The sequence below is a fragment of the Salmo salar genome, chromosome ssa20, assembly GCF_905237065.1.
Source record: "Salmo salar chromosome ssa20, Ssal_v3.1, whole genome shotgun sequence".
NCBI lineage: Eukaryota > Metazoa > Chordata > Actinopteri > Salmoniformes > Salmonidae > Salmo > Salmo salar.
The window spans coordinates 72,086,938-72,110,720 of NC_059461.1; the positions used below are offsets into that span (position 1 = coordinate 72,086,938).

Consider the following 23,783-nt stretch of genomic DNA (forward strand, 5'->3'; position numbering starts at 1 on the left):
ATCTATCTGGCCCCGGGCACAGCTCCAGATGCTTCCTTTCTGCTTGATAAAACTAAATGCTTAATTACCACAGTATATACACTCTCTCTCTCCATTATAAATAGTGTATGGCTTCTTCAGCAAGAGACATGCAGGGTATAGCCTTAAACATTTATTAATAATTCATATTTTGTTAAAGTGGTCTAAATTTAGAGCCACAACATGACACACCACGGGGGAAGGACACCCCATGTGGGAGCAAATTATATTTAGCTATGCATCCATGTCATCTCAAAGTGACAATGACTAATAATGACAACATATATTTTCAATAATAGTTCTTAAATCCCACGCAATAGGTAATGTAGGCTGACAATTCATGTATGAACCAACTCATCATTGCCAATTGGAGTTTGACAAATTGTCAGGAAACAACCCAACAAAGCACAGATGAATAATTCCCTCAATTGTATAAGTGACAGGGCAGGGAACAGATTACTTTTGTCCTGTCTCTAATACTGTATAATTATCCTCATGCAAATCATCTGTATGCTTGATTGCTCCGCTGAAATGCAAACTACACTCTTTCCTCTGTGGCCCATACTCGCTCGGTGGTGGTTGACTCTCTCTCTGCTGTGCTGCTGTGGTGACAATAACAAGGCTCTCTCTCTTTCCGGGTACAAAGGCATGCCCTGATTGATAGTGAGAGAGAGAGAGACAGAACACCAGCCACTGGGGCTCGAGACACCTCTAGTCATTCAGAGGAGTGATGGGGATGGAGCAGAGTAACCTACAGTATGAGGAGAGGAATGGGTGGGAAACTGGGGATCAGTTTCTGCTACTCCATTTTACAACAAGAATGGAGTGTCACGCCTGCTCCCGCTCTTCCTCCCCGTGGTGCTGGAGGGCGCTAGGATCCCCAGCATTACGCACGCAAGCCACCATCAGTACGCACACCTGCCTTCCCCCCGTCACACGCATCAGCGATCATTGGACTCACGTGGACTCAATTACTTGTGTCATTACTGTCCCTATTCCCAAGCTCTGTTCCCTGCTTCGGGATTGATTGTCATATGTCCGTGTTACCCGTGTTCTGACGCTGTTTCTGTCTTGTTCTATGTCTGTTCCCTATTAAATGTTTGACTCCCCATACCTGATTCTCCTCTCCAGCGTCACTCCTTACATGGAAAGGGCAACATACAGTTGAAATCGGAAGTTTACATACACCTTAGCCAACTACATTTAAACTCAGTTTTTCACAATTCCTGACATTTAATCCTAGTAAAAATGTCGTCGTAGGTCAGTTAGGATCACCACTGTATTTTAAGAATGTGAAATGTCAGAATAATAGTAGAGAGAATTATTTATTTCAGCTTTTATTTCTTTCATCACATTCCCAGTGGGTGAGAAGTTTACATACACTCAATTAGTATTTGGTAGCATTGCTTTTAAATTGTTTAACTTGGGTCAAACGTTTTGGGTAGCGTTCCACAAGCTTCCCACAATAAGTTGGGTGAATTTTGGCCCATTCCTCCTGACAGAGCTAGTGTAACTGAGTCAGGTTTGTAGGTCTCCTTGCTCGCACATGCTTTTTCAGTTCTGCCCACAAATGTTCTATAGGATTGAGGTCAGGCTTTGTGATGGCCACTCCATTACCTTGACTTTGTTGCCCTTAAGCCATTTTGCCACAACTTTGGAAGTATGCTTGGGTCGTTTGGAAGACCCATTTGCAACCAAGCTTTAACTTCCTGACTGATGTCTTGAATTGTTGCTTCAATATATCCACATAATTTTACTCCCTGATGATGCCATCTATTTTGTGAAGTGCACCAGTCCCTCCTGCAGCAAAGCACCCCCACAACATGATGCTGCCACCCCCGTGCTTCACGGTTGGGATGGTGTTCTTCGGTTTGCAAGCCTCCCCTTTTTCCTCCAAACATAACGATGGTCATTATGGCCAAACAGTTCTATTTTTGTTTCATCAGACCAGAGGACATTTCTCCAAAAAGTATGATCTTTGTCCCCATGTGCAGTTGCAAACCGTAGTCTTGCTTTTTTTATGGCGGTTTTGGAGCAGTGGCTTCTTCCTTGCTCAGCCGCCTTTCAGGTTATGTCGATATAGGACACGTTTTACTGTGGATATAGATACTTTTTTACCTGTTTCCTCCAGCATCATCACAAGGTCCTTTGCTGTTGTTCTGGGATTGATTTGCACTTTTCGCACCAAAGTACGTTCATCTCTAGGAGACAGAACGCGTCTCCTTCCTGAGCGGTATGATGGTTGCGTGGTCCCATGGTGTTAATACCTGCGTACTATTGTTTGTACAGATGATCGTGGTACCTTCAGGTGTTTGGAAATTGCTCCCAAGGATGAACCAGACTTGTGGAGGTCTACAATTTATTTTCTGAGGTCTTGGCTGATTTCTTTTGATTTTCCCATGATGTCAAGCAAAGAGGCACTGAGTTTAAAGGTAGGCCTTGAAATACATCCACAGGTACACCTCCAATTGACTCAAATGATGTCAATTAGCCTATCAGAAGCTTCTAAAGCCATGACATCATTTTCTGGAATTTTCCAAGCTGTTAAAAGGGACAGTCAACTTAGTGTATGAACATTTCTGACCCACTGGAATTGTGATACAGTGAATTATAAGTGAAATATTCTGTCTGTAAACAATTGTTGGAAAAATTACTTGTGTTATGCACAAAGTAGATGCCCTAACCGACTTGCCAAAACTATAGTTTGTTAACAAGACATTTGTGGAATGGTTGAAAAACGAGTTTTAATGACTCCAACCTAAGTATATGTAAACTTCCGACTTCAACTGTATATAAAGGGTAGATGCGCGTGGACTGAGGTAGCTAGTTATATACTTCTACACTGAAGCTCCAGTATTATTGTGTGTATAGACTAGTTGGGTTAGTCTGTGTAGGCTATGGCATCCCTGGCCTGGCCACCTGTGAGCAATCCTTCCCCTTTTAAGCATGTGACCTGGCGCAGAACACACTCCCAGAGGGCTCTGGTTACCTGTTACTATGCCAACCAACGCATTCGAGAAGTGGAAAGTGGCAGAGAGGCACCTGGGGTCTGCTGTATGTCAGGGTGTCACCCCTCCCCCTCCCTGTATGACTAACCCACAGAAGAGAGGAGAGGGAGGGAAGAGGCAAAGGACTAATGTAAACACATGTTGGCAAGGTAAGGGGAAACCTAAGAGACATTTTCAGACCTCTTCGGGTTTCCCCTGTTTAAATGACAGTGGAAGATGAGAACCCCCCCTCCATTAAAGGTCATATTGTAGCAGAACACGACACATCCTCCTACTGTATGGCGCTGTGCATTGGGATGAGTCATTTTGTTTCGTGATGAAAATCCAAGCACGTCCATCCATTTCATAATAACGACCATGAGCTATAGAAGTAATGTAATGAAGCACCTGAAATGTCTTCCTAAATCCATATTTACATTTAATCTAATTGCCTGTGAGTGTCCCTCCCTCCCTTCTTCCTTGGTGTAGTGCATCAGGCTGTAATCATGTCTTCCTGTGTCAGGAGAAGTTTTATTATTACCAGGCTATGCAGGTCTAACTGTGTGTTTGGATAGAAGAGTGTATTCACTCTAATATGCTACCTGATTAAAAACACCCCCTCTACATAATAACAGCGTGTAGACCTGTGGAGATCACATTCATATTCCTGTTCTGACAGAGCAGACCAAGACGGAGCCCACACCAGCCTACAGTACTCTGCCGTGGGTGCTTAATAAACACACGCACACACACAAAAGACAGAAGGGGTGTGTCAGACCTCTCGCTCTCTCTCATTCATACATGCACGCAAGCAACTTCAGCAGAGACCTTTATACAAAAATAGGTACAGTCACTTCCGGAACAGCAAATGACTCACTATATATCTGACACATAGATGCAGTCAGACCTCAGTCAAACACACCACACTACTCAGAGCTACAGAGCCTATTCAGATTAGCCACCCATTTCCAGACTACGTATTTCAGTAAGACATTTCAGCAGGATAATATCATTTTCAGAGGGGTATTTCTAGGAATTCTAGAAAATAGAAACAGCAGTGGTCAACCAAACATAAGCCTGGGGATTAGATTCAATATCCAAGTCCAAGTTTCCTGACAATGTGAAACTCTCCATAACAGACTCCTGTAAAGCAGGCAGGCATGTGGTTGCCCTGAACGTGCTCTCTCACACTCTCGTTTTCTTGGCAGGTTGTGATAGCCCCATGCCATGTCACGTTGAGGTCTATAAATAGCCTGTTGCTGTGTCAGTAATTCACTAGCCTTCCATGATATGTGTGTGTGTGTGTGTGTGTGTGTGTGTGTGTGTGTGTGTGTGTGTGTGTGTGTGTGTGTGTGTGTGTGTGTGTGGTAATGAACATAGTCAAGGACTGCCATGGTAAAGATAAAGACTGGGGTCAAGTGGAGACACGTTGGCTCAGATAACTCTGGAGATAACCCTTAGTGGAAGACCGTAAAGTTGACCTCTGAACAAAGATGGTGAGATGAGAGAGTGCAGTAGTTTTACGCGGGACTAGTAAGGGTGTTGGTAGGTGGTAAAATACATTCTGGTCGCATGTTAACCTTGTTAACCAGGCTGGAGAATGAGATCAGGGGGTGCTAACCCCCTACAAAAGTACAGAGAAAAAAAGCATGCACACCAAAACCCACAGAGGAAATGATCTCAAGTTAGCAGAGCTACAGGCCTCAACCCCTACCAGGGCTCTAAACTACAACCAATTTGGTTGCATATGCAACTAAATATTTTGCTGTTTGCTGACAACACGACGGTGGTAGGCCTGATCAGCAATGACGACGAGACAGCCTTTAGGGAGGAGGTCAGTGACCTGGCAGTGTGGGGCCAGGACATCAACCTTTCCCACAATGTCAGTAAGACAAAGGAGCTGATCGTGGACTACAGGAAAAATGGAGGGCCGAGCATGCCCCCATCGACAGGGCTGTAGTGGAGCGGGTCGAGAGCTTCAAGTTCCTCGTGTCCACATCACTAAGCATATGTACAACGTCATCAGAGCGTGCTGAATGCAAAACTAGAGAGCTTAGTTTGTTTTTGAAAGTTTCTGGAAGTGTTTTCTTGAGAAAAAAAAAACATTTACTAACCTACCTGTTTAATTTAAATCTTGTGATGTGGTTATGCTCAGTTGCTGGGACCACTACTACCTGTCCTGGGATACTGCCAAACCCTAAAGTCTGAAGAGCAGCTGCTTGGCGAAGCAGTTAGCCTAGCTGCTAGCAATAAAGCTAGCCAGGTTTCCATGACAGTCTGCGAGCTGTGCTGGCTGGAACTGCGTTGAGTACCAGCTTTAGCATACGTAGCTACCATAACAAATACCAAAGTATAAAATCTTTGAAATTGTTTCATGTTGTGTTTATATTTTTGTTCAGTGTAGAATGACTATGTATGCAGATCATTCCACAGTCTACATGTCAGCACTCAAAGCCAGTGAGCTCTGAAATTCTAAATAAGGAGTTAGTCAGTTTCAGAACTGCTCTTAAATATAACTAAATCTAAAAGCAATGTATTTGGTTCAAAACATTCTCTAAGACCTGAACCTCAACTGGAGACGTGTAGAAAGGGTGTGACCATTGAGGAAGTTGAGGAAGATAAAATCCTAGGTAGAACATTGGATGGTCAGTTATCATGGTCAAGTCATATTGACAAAGTTGTTGTGAAGATGGGGAGGGTATGTCTGTTATAAAAAAGATGTTCTGCATTTAAAAAATTGTAAAAAAGCAGCAGCTGGCTCAAAACAGAGGTCCACGCTTTGCGCTTAGCTGCACATACAGAACTAATCAATTATTGTTTTTGAGAGAAATATTATTGTATTGAAATGTCCAATTTGTTTGAATAATCAACTTACATATAGCTCTAAAATACATACTTACTAGAGGTCGACCGATTAATCGGAATGGCCGATTAATTGGGCCGATTTCAAGTTTTCATAACAATCGTTAAGCGGTATTTTTGGACACCGATTTGCCAATTTTTTATTATTGGTTTTATTTACTTGTATTTTTTTACACCTTTATTTAACTAGGCAAGTCAGTTAAGAACCCATTCTTATTTTCAATGACGGCCTAGGAACGGTGGGTTAACTGCCTCATTCAGGGGCAGAACGACAGATTTTTACCTTGTCAGCTCGGGGATTCGTTTTTGCAACCTTCCGGTTACTAGTCCAACGCTCTAACCACCTGCCTTACATTGCACTCCACGAGGAGCCTGCATGGCAGGCTGACTACCTGTTATGTGAGGGCAGCAAGAAGCCAAGGTAAGTTGCTAGCTAGCATTAAACTTATCTTATAAAAAACAATCAATCTTAACATAATTACTAGTTTATCTAGCGTGTCCTGCGTTGCATATAATCGATGCAGTGCCTGTTAATTTCTCATTGAATCACAGCCTACTTCGACAAACGGGTGATGATTTAATAAGCGCATTTGCGAAAAAAGCACTGTCGTTGCACCAATGTACCTAACCATAAACATCAATGCCTTTCTTTAAAATCAAAACACAAGTATATATTTTTAAACCTGCATATTTAGTTAATATTGCCTGCTAACATGAATTTCTTATAACTAGGGCAATTGTGTCACTTCTCTTGCGTTCCGTGCAAGCAGTCAGGGTATATGCAGCAGTTTGGGCTGCCTGGCTCATTGCGAACTGTGTGAAGTCCATTTATTCCTAAAAAAGGCCGTAATTAATTTGCCAGAATTGTACATAATTATGACATAACATTGAAGGTTGTACAATGTAACAGCAATATTTAGACTTAGGGATGCCATCCGTTAGATAAAATACGGAACGGTTCCGTATTTCACTGAAAGAATAAATGTTTTGTTTTCGAAATGATAGTTTCCGGATTTGACCATTTTAATGAACAAAGGCTCGTATTTCTGTGTGTTATCATGTTATAATTAAGTCTATGATTTGATAGAGCAATCTGACTGAGCGATGGTAGGCACCAGCAGGCTTGTAAGCATTCATTCAAACAGCACCTTCGTGCTGCTTCAAGCATTGCGCTGTTTATGACGTCAAGCCTATCAACTCCCGAGATTAGGCTGGTGTATCCGATGTGAAATGGCTAGCTAGTTAGCGGGGTGCGCGCTAATAGCGTTTCAAACGTAACTCGCTCTGAGACTTGGAGTAGTTGTTCCCCTTGCTCTGCATGGGTAACGCTGCTTCGAGGGTGGCTGTTGTCGATGTGTTCCTGGTTCGAGCCCAGGTAGGAGCGAGGAGAGGGACGGAAGCTATACTGTTACACTGGCAATACCAAAGTGCCTATAAGAACATCCAATAGTCAAAGGTATATGAAATACAAATCGTAGAGAGAGAAATAGTCCTATAATTCCTATAATAACTACAACCTAAAACTTCTTACCTGGGAATATTGAAGACTCATGTTAAAAGGAACCACCAGCTTTCATATGTTCTCATATGCAAGGAACTTAAACGTTAGCTTTCTTACATGGCACATATTGCACTTTTACTTTCTTCTCCAACACTTTGTTTTTGCATTATTTAAACCAAATTGAACATGTTTCATTATTTATTTGAGGCTAAATAGATTTTATTGATGTATTATATTAAGTTAAAATAAGTGTTCATTCAGTATTGTTGTAATTGTCATTATTACAAAGAAATGTTAAAAACAAATCGTCCGATTAATCGGTATCGGCTTTGTTTTTGTGGGTCCTCCAATAATCGGTATCGGCGTTGAAAAATCATAATCGGTCGACCTCTAATGCTTACCCCACCAGGAGTCTCTTCACAGGCTCTAAATTCAAGGCAACGCAGAGTATTATACAGAGCCATAATCACATGAAACTCGATTCCATCTGAAATTACTCTGGCAAGCAGCATAATAAGCTTTAAAACACTAATAAAACAACACCTCACAATACAACGCCTCTCCCCTATCTGACCGTCAAAAGATGGTGCTGACAGAGATGGTCGCCTCGCTTCGAGTCCTTAGGAAACTTGCAGTATTTCGTTTTTTTTATGTATTATTTCTTACATTGTTACCCCAGGAAATGTTAAGTCTAATTACATACAGCCGGGAAAACTATTGGATATAAGAGCGACGTCAACTTACCAACATTACGACCAGGAATACGACTTTCCCGAAGCGGATCATCTGTTTGAACCACCACCGAAGACAATGGATCTAAGGGGCAGACGGAGCGGCCTCCTGGTCAGGCTCCGTAGACGTGCACATCGCCCACCGCTCCCGAGTATGCTACTCACCAATGTCCAGTCTCTTGACAACAAGGTAGACGAAATTCGAGCAAGGGTTGCCTTCCAGAGAGACATCAAAGATTGTAACATTCTCTGTTTTACGGAAATGTTGTCAGAATCGGTTCAGCCACTGGGCTTCTCCATGCATCGCGCCGACAGAGATAAACACCTCTCTGGGAAGAGGAAGGGCGGGGGTGTATGCTTCATGATTAACGACTCATGGTGTAATCATAACAACATACAGGAACTCAAGTCCTTCTGCTCACCTGACCTAGAATTCCTTACAATCAAATGCCGGCCATATTACCTCCCAAGAGAATTCTCGTCAGTTATCGTCACAGCGGTGTACATTCCCCCTCAAGCAGACACCAAGCTGGCACACAAGGAACTTAACTGGACTCTATGTAAACTGGAAACCATATATCCTGAGGCTGCATTTATTGTAGCTGGGGATTTTAACAAAGCAAATTTGAGAACATAGCTACCTAAATTCTATCAGCATATTGATTGCACTACGCGCGAGGGTAATACACTCGACCACTGCTACTCTAACTTCCGCGATGCATACAAAGCCCTCCCCCGCCCTCCCTTTGGCAAATCCGACCACGATGTACCAGTGACTAGAACCATTCAACGCTGGACAATCGGAATCCACACTTCAAGATTGTTTTGATCACACGGACTGGGATATGTTCCGGTCAGCCTCCGAGAATAACATCGACCTATATGCTGACTCGGTGAGTGAATTTATAAGGAAGTGCATTGGAGATGTTGTACCCACTGTGACTATTAAAACCTACCCTAACCAGAAACCGTGGATGGATGGCAGCATTCGCGCAAAACTGAAAGCGCGAACCACCGCATTTAACCATGTAAAGAGGTCTGGGAATATGGCTGAATCTAAACAGTGTAGTTATTCCCTCCGTAAGGCAAGAAAACAAGCGAAATGCCGGTACAGGGACAAAGTGGAGTCGCAATTAAATGGCTCAGATACGAGATGTATGTGGCAGGGTCTACAGGAAATCATGGACTACAAAAAGAAAACCAACCATGTCACGGACACCGACGTCACGCTTCCAGACAAAGTAAACACCTCCTTTGCCCGATTTGAGGAGAATACACTGCCACCGTCGTGGCCCACTAACAGGAACTGCAACCCCCCCCCCTTCTCCGTGGCCGATGTGAGTAAAACATTTAAATGTGTTAACCCTTGCAAGGCTGCTGGACCAGACAGCATCCCTAGCCGCGTCCTCAGAAGATGCGCAGACCAGCTGGCTGGTGTGTTTACGGACATATTCAATTGCTCCCTATCCCAGTCTGCTGTCCCCACATGCTTCAAGATGGCCACCATTGTTCCTGTACCCAAGAAGGCAAAGATAACTGAACTAAATGACTACCGCCCCGTATCACTCACTTCTGTCATCATGAAGTGCTTTGAGAGACTAGTCAAGGATCATATCACCTCCACCTTACCGGCCACCCTAGACCCACTTCAGTTTGCATACCGCCCCAACAGGTCCACAGATGATGCACAGATGGCCATCACACTGCGCTATCCCATCTGGACAAGCGGAATACCTATGTAAGAATGCTGTTCATTGACTACAGCTCAGCATTCAACACCATAGTACCCTCCAAGCTCATCATCAAGCTGGAGGCCCTGGGCCTCAACCCCGCCCTGTGCAATTGGGTCCTGGACTTTCTGACAGGCCACTAGTCACTTTAAACAATGCCACTTTAAATAATGCCACTTTTAATAATGTTTACATGTCTTACATTACTCATCTCATATGTATAAACTGTATTTTAAACCATCTATTGCACCTTGCCTAAGTCGCTTGGCCATTGCTCATCCATATATTTATATGTACATTTTCTCATTCACCCCTTTTAGATGTGTGTGCATTAGGTAGTTGTTGGGGGATTGTTAGATTACTTGTGATTACTAGATCTTACTGCACTGTCAGAACCAGAAGCACAAGCATTTTGCTACACTCGCATTATCATCTGCTAACCATGTGTATGTGACAAATAACATTTGATTTTACCTAGTTGTAATGTCTATGTTAATGTTTTTTCATATATGTAAATTGTAAAATATTTTTGTTTAATGTTTTTCTTGTTATGTGTCGGACCCCAGGCAGACTAGCTGTCGCCATCGGCTAATGGGGATCCCAATAAACCCCTCCCCCATCTCCCCCCATACACACACCAACACTTCGTGAAGAAGGCACATCAATTCCTCTTCCTCCTCAGGAGGCTGAAAAGATTTGGCATGGGCCCTCAGATCCTCAAAAAGTTGCACCATTGAGAGCATCTTGACTGGCTGCATCAACGCTTGGTATGGCAACTGCTTGGCATCTGACCGCAAGGCACTACAGAGGGTAGTCCGTGCGGCCCAGTACATCAATGGGGCTGAGCTCCCTGCCATCCAGGACCTCTATACCAGGCGGTGTCAGAGGAAGGCCCTAAAAATTGTGAAATACTCCAGCCACCAAAGTCATAGACTGTTGTCTCTGCAACAGCACGGCAACCAGTACCGATGCACCAAGTCTGGAACCAACAGGACTGTGAACAGCTTCTAGCCCAATGCCATAAGACTGCTAAATAGTTAACCAAATAGCTACCCGGATTATCTGCATTGACCCCCCTTTGCACTAACTCTTTTGACTCGTCACATATGCTGCTTCTACTGCCTATTATCGATCCTGTTGCTTAGTCACTTAACCCCTACCTACAAGAAAAAGTATGTGAACCCTTTGGAATTACCTGGATTTCTGCATAAATTAGTCATACAATTTCATCTAGGTCACAACAATAGACAAACACAGTCTGCTTAAACTAATAACACAAACAATTATACGTTTTAATGTCTTTATTGAACACACCGTGTAAACATTCACACTGCAGGGTGGAAAAAGTATGTGTACCCTTGGACGTAATAACTGGTTGACCCTCCTTTGGCAGCAATAACCTCAACCAAATGTTTTCTGTAGTTGTGGACCAGACCTGACCTGACCACAATGGTCAGGAGGAATTTTGGACCATTCCACTTTACAAAACTGTTTCAGTTCAACAATATTCTTGGAATGTCTGGTGTGAACCTTTCTCTTGAGGTCATGCCACAGCATCGCAATTGAGTTGAGGTCAGGACTCTGACTGGGCCCCTCCAGAAGGCATATTTTCTTCTGTTGAAGCCATTCTGTTGTTGATTTACTTCTGTGTTTTGGGTCGTTGTCCTGTTGCATCACCAAACTTCTGTTGAGCTTCAATTGGCGTACAGATAGTCTTACATTCTCCTGCAAAATGTCTCGATAAACATGGGAATTTGTTATTCCGTCGATGATAGCAAGCTGTCCAGGCCCTGAGGCAGCAAAGCATCCCCTAACCATGATGCTCCTTCCACCATACTTTATAGTTGGGATGAGGTTTTGATGTTGGTGTGCTGTGCCTTTTTTCTCCACACATAGTGTTGTGTGGTCCTTCCAAACAACTCAACTTTAGTTTAATCTGTTCACAGAATATTTTGCCAGTAGCGCTGTGGAACATCCAGGTGCTCTTTTGCGAACTTCAGACATGCAGCAATGTTTTTTCTTCCGTAGTGTCCTCCCATGAACACCATTCTTGTTTATTGTTTTATGTATTTTAGACTCGTCAACAGAGATGTTAGCATGTTCCAGAGATTTCTGTAAGTCTTCAGCTGACACTGCTGGATTCTTCTCAACCTCACTGAGCATTCTGAGCTGTGCTCTTACTGTCATCTTTTCAGGACGGCTACTCCTAGGGAGAGTAGCAACAGTGCTGAACTTTCTCCATTTATAAATGTATCTCTTTACAGTATTACATATTAGTTTCTAAGGCACAACACGTGCTTCAAAAGTAACTCAAATTCATATAGGCCCAATATAAGCTGTATCTAAATCAATGTATAAAAAAAACAAAATAATTGGGCGCTCCTAAATTTCATGTGGTGCTCCTAACTTTTTAAAGTTGGGAGCACCAGTGCTACCAATTAAACTGTTTAATTTAGAGCCCTGACCCCTACACACACACACCTTTGCAGGATGCAAGCAGCAGCAGACTAGTGTGTGTGTGCCCCCCGGATATACATAGAACAGGATAGTTACATCACAGAAAGCTGAGTCCTACCTCTCCAAGCTCTAACCAAGGACCCATACTTCCAACAAAGCTCTGTGATTTATTCATAGCTTTAGTGTTACGTTACTAAACAAAAACCTTAATGTCTCTTCTCACTAGAATAAAAATGAAAAATACAGAAATATACAATGTGATTGGATTCATAGTGGACAAATCTACATCAGCAAAGGGAAAGTGGAGAAAAAGGGACACAGAGAGAGAATGAGAAAGAGAGAGCGAAACAGAGAGCGAGAGAGAGATAGAAAGAGAGACACACAGAGAGAGAAAGAGAGAGACAGGAAGATAAAGAGAGTGAGAGATAGAAAGTGAGAAAGAGAAACACAGAGAGAGAGAGACAGAGAAAAAGAGAGAGAGAGAGCGAGAGGGAGGGTGAAAATCCAGATTACATATCTGTTTCCAGAGCCTATTCCTTCCGGCTCTCCAGAGCTTTGTCCTGCTGCTCCTGCCAAGGGCCCTGCCTGCATGCCTGCCTGCCTCTCTGCCTGCTGTGCTGTGGAGAGGGGAACGTTTCCAGGGAAGGTGTGTGACAACACTCCCTGTAAAACCTCCTAGCTCCCCAACATCCTCATCTCCCTTGCTTTGCTAAACATGCCATGAGAGAGAGAATGAGAGATAGAAAAGGAGAGAGAAAGAGAGAGAGTGGAGAGAAAGATAGGGATCCTGCCTGCCTTCGAATAAACCGAGTTCAATATGCCACCACTCCCCCTAACACTCTCAAAGGCAGAAGTTGTCATGCACGCGAGAGCACAGCATATATCCCAGTCGTTCTTGTTGTTGTATATTCTAGTATCAAAATGCACACAGAAACATGCTGCTATACAATACACTCATTAGGGGCTTCCATTGTGTGCTTTAAAGTGGGTCCAAAAGCAGCAGAATGTCACACATTTAAGAGTAAAGCCAATAATCACTATGACGAATGAGTAACGTCAAAAAAATACAGAGATAAATAAATCTCTCAGCTAATAAAGACAAAGTGGGTTTTGTTTATTTTCTTTCTCTCATAATTCACTAGAAAGACTGCCAAGACAGAACCAAAGAACCACTTGGTTTAGAGAGATCTAAAATAGAAATACAAAAACGTAGTGAAGGGCTTATAAGAGCATATGGAGTGACCGGGAGCCAGTTCAATACGGGGGAGCAGCGTGTCATTTGTATGATTAAATTATATGCTAGATTACCGAGAAAGCTCAGACAGCCTCAAACCTCATTCCTCCAATTCCAGCCCATCAAGGAAATATTAGAAATACGAAAGGAAACTAAATGGGGCGTGTCAACGTTTTACACTCCTTACCTCCATTCCGCCCTCCTCATCCTCCTCCACCCAAAATAAACCATTAGGCAGTTAAGTGCCGGGACGCCAAGGAAAAGGTAACTAAAGGTGTCGGTGAGAGGCTTGTGCCTTTCCCTTCACCCTGAACATGCAGATGGGAGCAGGCTCAACTCGTTTTTCCAAAGCTACCATAGTCAGTCAGTCACTAGATCCCAACTGATAGTGCTGTCGACTGATGAGCACCAATATGGGGGATAGCGGTGGGTAAACAAACAGCCAAACTACCACCCCCCCAACCACCTATAAGAGTGAAAAGGAGGTAGACGCTTCCTGCTAGTAGATCATCCCTATCTATCTCCCACTGAATCAGCAAGCACAGCTCCTTGCCTCCGGTCTCCTCCCACGCCTCAACTGTCACTCCTGGAGGCAAAATAATGTCAATGAGACAGCTCAGTAAAAATCGCACCATTTTAACAACCCCAGCAGACATAGACTTCACTGGGCATAGGTGATAGAGAGAGAGAGAGTTTTAAATCTGATAGGGGCCTTCCAGCAGGTAGCATAAGACTGGATCTGAGTCTACAATCTCCAGCAGGTCTCAGACTGGTTCTGGACTGACTCCATACGGGCTGAGCCAATTTAGCAGCAATGACACAACACAAGACATCCCATCTAAACAACGCAACCAGGTCAGATTTAATCTACAGCAGACAAGTCTGTTCGCTTTAATCTGTGGAAGGAACCAGCAGCCTGGGAGATTCACTGATAGCTAACAAAGCTGCTTAAAAAAATTGCATGGAATATGTGCAAGAGGTTGTTTTAAACTCCTATGATTGTGAGACTGAAAGGAAGGGGTTTGATGAATACAGGCCACATAGACTGGCCACAATGTCATCGGTTAAGGATACATTTCCTCAAAGTAGTCGATGTGTGGAGGCTGTAGGATGTCGAGAGCCGAGAGCACCTGTGGAGAGGAGAGGAGGTCAGGCACGTCTGTAGGGAGCGGAGGGTGAGAGGGATCAGAGAGAGAGAGAGAATAGGAAAGGACAAGAAACGAGGTTGGGAGGTGACAGGTGGAAGAGAAGGAAAGAGGGAGGGATCAAAAGAGGGGAGGGCATTGACATAGAGGAGGGAGGAGGGAGGGTTTCCACCCACTCACATTATCATGTTTGAAGAAGCACAGCATCTTCAGCTCGCGGAAGACCCTCTTACAGGAGACGAGGTTCTGGAAGACATTGGGCATCTTTTTGAGGGCGACTCGCTTTCCATCCCGGGGGTCCGTCACTGACCTGGAGGGAGAGGATCAGAGCATGAGACAAGACCCTCACAGATGGCACACAGCACGCTCCTGCCATAGTCATGTAGTTGCTGCCCGGCCCCTTATTCAGAGTGAGTGGGAATACAATAAGGGATTAAAAACAATAGCATGAACAAACAAGCATAGTCCCTAAGAAATGATCAATACTAACAGTGTGATGAGAGCAATAAGTGCAGTTCAGGTTAAACGCTGCTCTGGTTACATTACTAAAGGTACTATCATCTTAGCAGGGATGTGATTTGGTTACACTACTAAAGATACTATCATCTTAGCAGGGGTGCTGCTTTGGTTACACTACTAAAGGTACTATCATCTTAGCAGGGATGTGATTTGGTTACACTACTAAAGGTACTATCATCTTAGCAGGGGTGCTGCTTTGGTTACACTACTAAAGGTACTATCATCTTAGCAGGGATGTGATTTGGTTACACTACTAAAGGTCCTATCATCTTAGCAGGGGTGCTGCTTTGGTTACACTACTAAAGGTCCTATCATCTTAGCAGGGGTGCTGCTTTGGTTACACTACTAAAGGTCCTATCATCTTAGCAGGGGTGCTGCTTTGGTTACACTACTAAAGGTACTATCATCTTAGCAGGGGTGCTGCTTTGGTTACACTACTAAAGGTACTATCATCTTAGCAGGGATGTGATTTGGTTACACTACTAAAGATACTATCATCTTAGCAGGGGTGCTGCTTTGGTTACACTACTAAAGGTACTATCATCTTAGCAGGGGTGCTGCTTTGGTTACACTACTAAAGATACTATCATCTTAGCAGGGGTGCTGCTTTGGTTACACTACTAAAGGCACTATCATCTTAGCAGGGATGCGGTTTGTTTACACTACTAAAGATACTATCATCTTAGCAGGGATGCGGTTTGGTTACACTACTAAAGATACTATCATCTTAGCAGGGATGTGATTTGGTTACACTACTAAAGGTACTATCATCTTAGCAGGGGTGCTGCTTTGGTTACACTACTAAAGATACTATCATCTTAGCAGGGATGTGATTTGGTTACACTACTAAAGGTACTATCATCTTAGCAGGGATGCGATTTGGTTACACTACTAAAGATACTATCATCTTAGCAGGGATGCGGTTTGTTTACACTACTAAAGATACTATCATCTTAGCAGGGGTGCTGCTTTGGTTACACTACTAAAGGTACTATCATCTTAGCAGGGATGTGATTTGGTTACACTACTAAAGATACTATCATCTTAGCAGGGATGCGATTTGTTTACACTACTAAAGATACTATCATCTTAGCAGGGATGCGATTTGTTTACACTACTAAAGATACTATCATCTTAGCAGGGATGCGATTTGTTTACACTACTAAAGATACTATCATCTTAGCAGGGATGCGATTTGTTTACACTACTAAAGATACTATCATCTTAGCAGGGATGCGATTTGTTTACACTACTAAAGATACTATCATCTTAGCAGGGATGCAATTGGTTTCTGCATTAAATAGCAATATTTATTACATTTTTCTTAAAAGGAAATGTCTTCATAACAATCACCTAACTCCAGCCTTAAGAGGAAGATTAAGGCAAAGCACTTTACAATTCCCAGCAACAGAAAACAGCAACGTTGTGAAATAGGGGTTATTTATTTCCACTGAGATGGAGGTCATTGAGGCACACTGTGTAGTTTGTCAACATGCATCTAATGTAACACGAGCTAGAACATCCTAAACCCCTAACACACACACACACACACACACACACACACACACACACACACCACCACACCCGAGAATCAATGTAGTATTTATAAATCCACATAATCACTCAGATGATGTGTGAAAGGTAATAAAAGTTAATAACAAAGTGTGGAGACGAGAAGACAGTTTGATCCGATGGAGAGAATACGGTAAATAGTTAACTGGATGAAGTATTTGTTTAATTTATCATGCCTGCAATTATGCCGCAGATGGATCATTAACAGACAGGCAGATTTCTCACACACACACACACACACACACACACACACACACACACACACACACACACACACACACACACACACACACACACACACACACACACACACACACACACACACACACGGCTGCAGTTTAAGCGCCTCTCCCCAGGTGATCTAAGCAGATGGAGCAGAGAGCCACATGAGTGAGACAGGCCAGACGCCACTGGCACCCACATCTCACTTAAAGGAAACACACGTAGACACAAACACACGCAAACGTGCGAACACACACACACACTTTCGTACACTGCAGCACCCCACAGAGTCGCACACAAACACACATTCACCAATATACCCATGAACCCTCTCTCACACACACACAAATAGGCCGAGAGATGAGAGGCAGCACCTTGAGGATCTCTCAGACCCTCACAGTTTCTAATCAGCAAGCCTTTTGGAGATGAAACGCTTTCCCAAAAGAATATTATCCCCCACTTCAAACAGAGCAGGAAAAATAAACCCTAAAAGCATAAGAGTTTAATCTAAGAAGAAAAGGCTGGTTCCACGTATTATTTCCTTCTTCCAGAATGGCCAGGAATGAAAAATGTATCCGTCGATTGTGGTTTGATTCAAACCTACTGCCATGCAGCAAGTCTTCTGATATGGGCTGACGGGGTACTTGCTGATAGAGGCATCACTGGGAGAGAGTACGGGGTGGCGTGGGGGGAATCAAGGGGAAGGGGTGTCCTGATTACATTTATCTCTTGGATAGACCGACTACACACCGACACACAGTGACAAGTTCAGATGAGAGCCAAGGAAAGCCCTGTTGGAACTCAGGGCTGAAGCCTGCCTGGCCTACCTGATCTTGTCATAAATACAACGTACAGCTGCCTCCACTCAGTGGCAAAGGCTGCTGAAATAGTCTGCATCTCTGGCAGAACATTGAACTGTGTGGTTGAGACCTGTGTGCTGTGCTGCCTGCTATCCACTGCCCAAATCATGCAAGAATTCAATTCAACACCACACACGTTAGTGAGCATAACATGTTTGTATAATTGGAATTTTTAGGACAATACCTACGAATCTTTTAAATATACCATCTTGTTTTCGATGGGGTCTTGTGCCTCATAAATTTGCAAATGCAATATCCCAACCTCCATGGAGTAACCTGTACACCTCAGTGGAGTAACCTATACACACCTCAGTGGAATAACCTATACACACCTCAGTGGAATAACCTGTACACCTCAGTGGAGTAACCTTTACACACCTCAGTGGAATAACCTATACACACCTCAGTGGAGTATCCTGTACACCTCAGTGGAGTAACCTATACACACCTCAGTGGAATAACCTATACACACCTCAGTGGAATAACCTATACACCTAAGTGGAGTAACCTGTACACCTCAGTGGAGTAACCTGTACACCTCAGCGGAATAACCTATACACACCTCAGTGGAATATCCTATACACCTCAGTGGAGTAACCTATACACCTCAGTGGAGTAACCTATACACACCTCAGTGGAATAACCTATCACACCTCAGTGGAGTAACCTTTACACCTCAGTGGAGTAACCTTTACACCTCAGTGGAGTAACCTTTACACCTCAGTGGAATAACCTATACACACCTCAGTGGAATAACCTATACACCTCAGTGGAGTAACCTATACACACCTCAGTGGAGTAACCTATACACACCTCAGTGGAGTAACCTATACACCTCAGTGGAGTAACCTATACACACCTCAGTGGAGTAACCTATACACCTCAGTGGAGTAACCTGAACACACCTCAGTGGAGTAACCTGTACACCTCAGTGGAGTAACCTGAACACACCTCAGTGGAATAACCTATAACCCTCAGTGGAGTAACCTGTACACCTCAATGGAGTAACCTATACACACACACCTCAGTGGAATAACCTGTACACACCTCAGTGGAGTAACCTGTACACACCTCAGTGGAGTAACCTATACACACCTCAGTGGAGTAACCTATACACACCTCAGTGGAGTAACCTATACACCTCAGTGGAGTAACCTATACACACCTCAGTGGAGTAACCTGTACACCTCAGTGGAGTAACCTGTACACACCTCAGTGGAGTAACCTATACACACCTCAGTGGAGTAACCTGTACACCTCAGTGGAGTAACCTATACACACCTCAGTGGAGTAACCTATACACACCTCAGTGGAGTAACCTGTACACCTCAGTGGAGTAACCTATACACACCTCAGTGGAGTAACCTATACACACCTCAGTGGAGTAACCTATACACACCTCAGTGGAGTAACCTATACACACCTCAGTGGAGTAACCTATACACACCTCAGTGGAGTAACCTGTACACACCTCAGTGGAGTAACCTGTACACACCTCAGTGGAGTAACCTATACACACCTCAGTGGAGTAACCTATACACACCTCAGTGGAGTAACCTGTACACACCTCAGTGGAGTAACCTTTACACACCTCAGTGGAGTAACCTATACACACCTCAGTGGAGTAACCTATACACACCTCAGTGGAGTAACCTGTACACCTCAGTGGAGTAACCTGTACACCTCAGTGGAGGAACCGATACACACCTCAGTGGAATAACCTATACACACCTCAGTGGAGTAACCTATACACACCTCAGTGGAGTAACCTATACACCCCTCAGTGGAGTAACCTATACACACCTCAGTGGAGTAACCTATACACACCTCAGTGGAGTAACCTATACACACCTCAGTGGAGTAACCTATACACACCTCAGTGGAGTAACCTATACACACCTCAGTGGAGTAACCTATACACACCTCAGTGGAGTAACCTATACACACCTCAGTGGAGTAACCTATACACCTCAGTGGAGTAACCTGTACACACCTCAGTGGAGTAACCTATACACCTCAGTGGAGTAACCTATACACACCTCAGTGGAGTAACCTATACACACCTCAGTGGAGTAACCTATACACCTCAGTGGAGTAACCTACACACACCTCAGTAGAGTAACCTGTACACACCTCAGTGGAGTAACCTATACACACCTCAGTGGAGTAACCTATACACACCTCAGTGGAGTAACCTATACACACCTCAGTGGAGTAACCTACACACACCTCAGTGGAGTAACCTACACACACCTCAGTGGAGTAACCTATACACACCTCAGTGGAGTAACCTATACACACCTCAGTGGAGTAACCTATACACACCTCAGTGGAGTAACCTATACACACCTCAGTGGAGTAACCTATACACACCTCAGTGGAGTAACCTATACACACCTCAGTGGAGTAACCTATACACACCTCAGTGGAGTAACCTATACACACCTCAGTGGAGTAACCTATACACACTCAGTGGAGTAACCTATACACACCTCAGTGGAGTAACCTATACACACCTCAGTGGAGTAACCTGTACACCTCAGTGGAGTAACCTATACACACCTCAGTGGAGTAACCTGTACACCTCAGTGGAGTAACCTATACACACCTCAGTGGAGTAACCTATACACACCTCAGTGGAGTAACCTATACACACCTCAGTGGAGTAACCTATACACACCTCAGTGGAGTAACCTATACACACCTCAGTGGAGTAACCTATACACACCTCAGTGGAGTAACCTATACACACCTCAGTGGAGTAACCTATACACACCTCAGTGGAGTAACCTATACACACCTCAGTGGAGTAACCTATACACACCTCAGTGGAGTAACCTATACACACCTCAGTGGAGTAACCTGTACACACCTCAGTGGAGTAACCTATACACACCTCAGTGGAGTAACCTATACACACCTCAGTGGAGTAACCTATACACACCTCAGTGGAGTAACCTGTACACCTCAGTGGAGTAACCTGTACACCTCAGTGGAGTAACCTGTACACACCTCAGTGGAGTAACCTGTACACCTCAGTGGAGTAACCTGTACACCTCAGTGGAGTAACCTATACACACCTCAGTGGAGTAACCTATACACACCTCAGTGGAATAACCTATACACACCTCAGTGGAATAACCTGTACACCTCAGTGGAGTAACCTATACACACCTCAGTGGAGTAACCTATACACACCTCAGTGGAGTAACCTGTACACCTCAGTGGAGTAACCTATACACACCTCAGTGGAGTAACCTATACACACCTCAGTGGAGTAACCTATACACACCTCAGTGGAGTAACCTGTACACCTCAGTGGAGTAACCTATACACACCTCAGTGGAGTAACCTGTACACACCTCAGTGGAGTAACCTATACACACCTCAGTGGAGTAACCTATACACACCTCAGTGGAGTAACCTATACACACCTCAGTGGAGTAACCTATACACACCTCAGTGGAGTAACCTATACACACCTCAGTGGAGTAACCTATACACACCTCAGTGGAGTAACCTATACACACCTCAGTGGAGTAACCTATACACACCTCAGTGGAGTAACCTATACACACCTCAGTGGAGTAACCTATACACACCTCAGTGGAGTAACCTATACACACCTCAGTGGAGTAACCTATACACACCTCAGTGGAGTAACCTGTACACCTCAGTGGAGTAACCTGTACACACCTCAGTGGAGTAACCTATACACACCTCAGTGGAGTAACCTATACACACCTCAGTGGAGTAACCTATACACACCTCAGTGGAATAACCTGTACACCTCAGTGGAATAACCTACACACACCTCAGTGGAGTAACCTATACACACCTCAGTGGAGTAACCTACACACACCTCAGTGGAGTAACCTATACACCCCTCAGTGGAGTAACCTATATACACCTCAGTGGAATAACCTATACACACCTCAGTGGAGTAACCTATACACACCTCAGTGGAATAACCTATACACACCTCAGTGGAATAACCTATACACACCTCAGTGGAGTAACCTATACACACCTCAGTGGAGTAACCTATACACACCTCAGTGGAGTAACCTATACACACCTCAGTGGAGTAACCTTTACACCTCAGTGGAATAACCTATACACACCTCAGTGGAATAACCTATACACCTCAGTGGAGTAACCTATACACACCTCAGTGGAGTAACCTATACACACCTCAGTGGAGTAACCTGTACACCTCAGTGGAGTAACCTATACACACCTCAGTGGAGTAACCTATACACACCTCAGTGGAGTAACCTATACACACCTCAGTGGAGTAACCTATACACACCTCAGTGGAGTAACCTATACACACCTCAGTGGAGTAACCTATACACACCTCAGTGGAGTAACCTGTACACCTCAGTGGAGTAACCTATACACACCTCAGTGGAGTAACCTGTACACACCTCAGTGGAGTAACCTATACACACCTCAGTGGAGTAACCTATACACACCTCAGTGGAGTAACCTATACACACCTCAGTGGAGTAACCTATACACACCTCAGTGGAGTAACCTATACACACCTCAGTGGAGTAACCTATACACCTCAGTGGAGTAACCTATACACCTCAGTGGAGTAACCTATACACACCTCAGTGGAATAACCTGTACACACCTCAGTGGAGTAACCTATACACCCTCAGTGGAGTAACCTATACACACCTCAGTGGAGTAACCTATACACACCTCAGTGGAGTAACCTATACACACCTCAGTGGAGTAACCTATACACACCTCAGTGGAGTAACCTGTACACACCTCAGTGGAGTAACCTATACACACCTCAGTGGAGTAACCTATACACACCTCAGTGGAGTAACCTATACACACCTCAGTGGAGTAACCTATACACCTCAGTGGAGTAACCTATACACACCTCAGTGGAGTAACCTATACACACCTCAGTGGAGTAACCTATACACACCTCAGTGGAGTAACCTGTACACACCTCAGTGGAGTAACCTATACACACCTCAGTGGAGTAACCTGTACACACCTCAGTGGAGTAACCTGTACACACCTCAGTGGAGTAACCTATACACACCTCAGTGGAGTAACCTATACACACCTCAGTGGAGTAACCTGTACACCTCAGTGGAGTAACCTATACACACCTCAGTGGAGTAACCTGTACACACCTCAGTGGAGTAACCTATACACACCTCAGTGGAGTAACCTGTACACACCTCAGTGGAGTAACCTGTACACACCTCAGTGGAGTAACCTGTACACCTCAGTGGAGTAACCTATACACACCTCAGTGGAGTAACCTATACACACCTCAGTGGAGTAACCTATACACACCTCAGTGGAGTAACCTATACACACCTCAGTGGAGTAACCTATACACCTCAGTGGAGTAACCTACACACACCTAAGTAGAGTAACCTGTACACACCTCAGTGGAGTAACCTGTACACCTCAGTGGAGTAACCTATACACACCTCAGTGGAGTAACCTATACACACCTCAGTGGAGTAACCTACACACACCTCAGTGGAGTAACCTACACACACCTCAGTGGAGTAACCTATACACCCCTCAGTGGAGTAACCTATACACACACCTCAGTGGAGTAACCTATACACCTCAGTGGAGTAACCTATACACACCTCAGTGGAGTAACCTATACACACCTCAGTGGAGTAACCTATACACACCTCAGTGGAGTAACCTATACACACCTCAGTGGAGTAACCTATACACACCTCAGTGGAGTATCCTGTACACCTCAGTGGAGTAACCTATACACACCTCAGTGGAGTAACCGATACACACACCTCAGTGGAATAACCTGTACACAACTCAGTGGAATAACCTATACACACCTCAGTGGAGTAACCTGTACACCTCAGTGGAATAACCTGTACACCTCAGTGGAGTAACCTATACACACCTCAGTGGAGTAACCTATACAC

General features: G+C 44.1%; 1 protein-coding gene across 1 annotated transcript in view; it reads right to left on the reverse strand.

Moving 5' to 3' along the window:
• Positions 1-23,783, reverse strand: part of LOC106581270 (serine/threonine-protein kinase NLK) — a 166,412-nt gene that overhangs the window by 47,663 nt on the left and 94,966 nt on the right. The window contains exons 2-3 of the mRNA XM_014163226.2: positions 14,846-14,975; positions 14,595-14,650 (exon numbers count right to left, since the gene is read on the reverse strand). Of these exons, the coding sequence (XP_014018701.1) occupies positions 14,595-14,650; positions 14,846-14,975 (186 nt within the window). The remainder of the gene's footprint in view (positions 1-14,594; positions 14,651-14,845; positions 14,976-23,783) is intronic.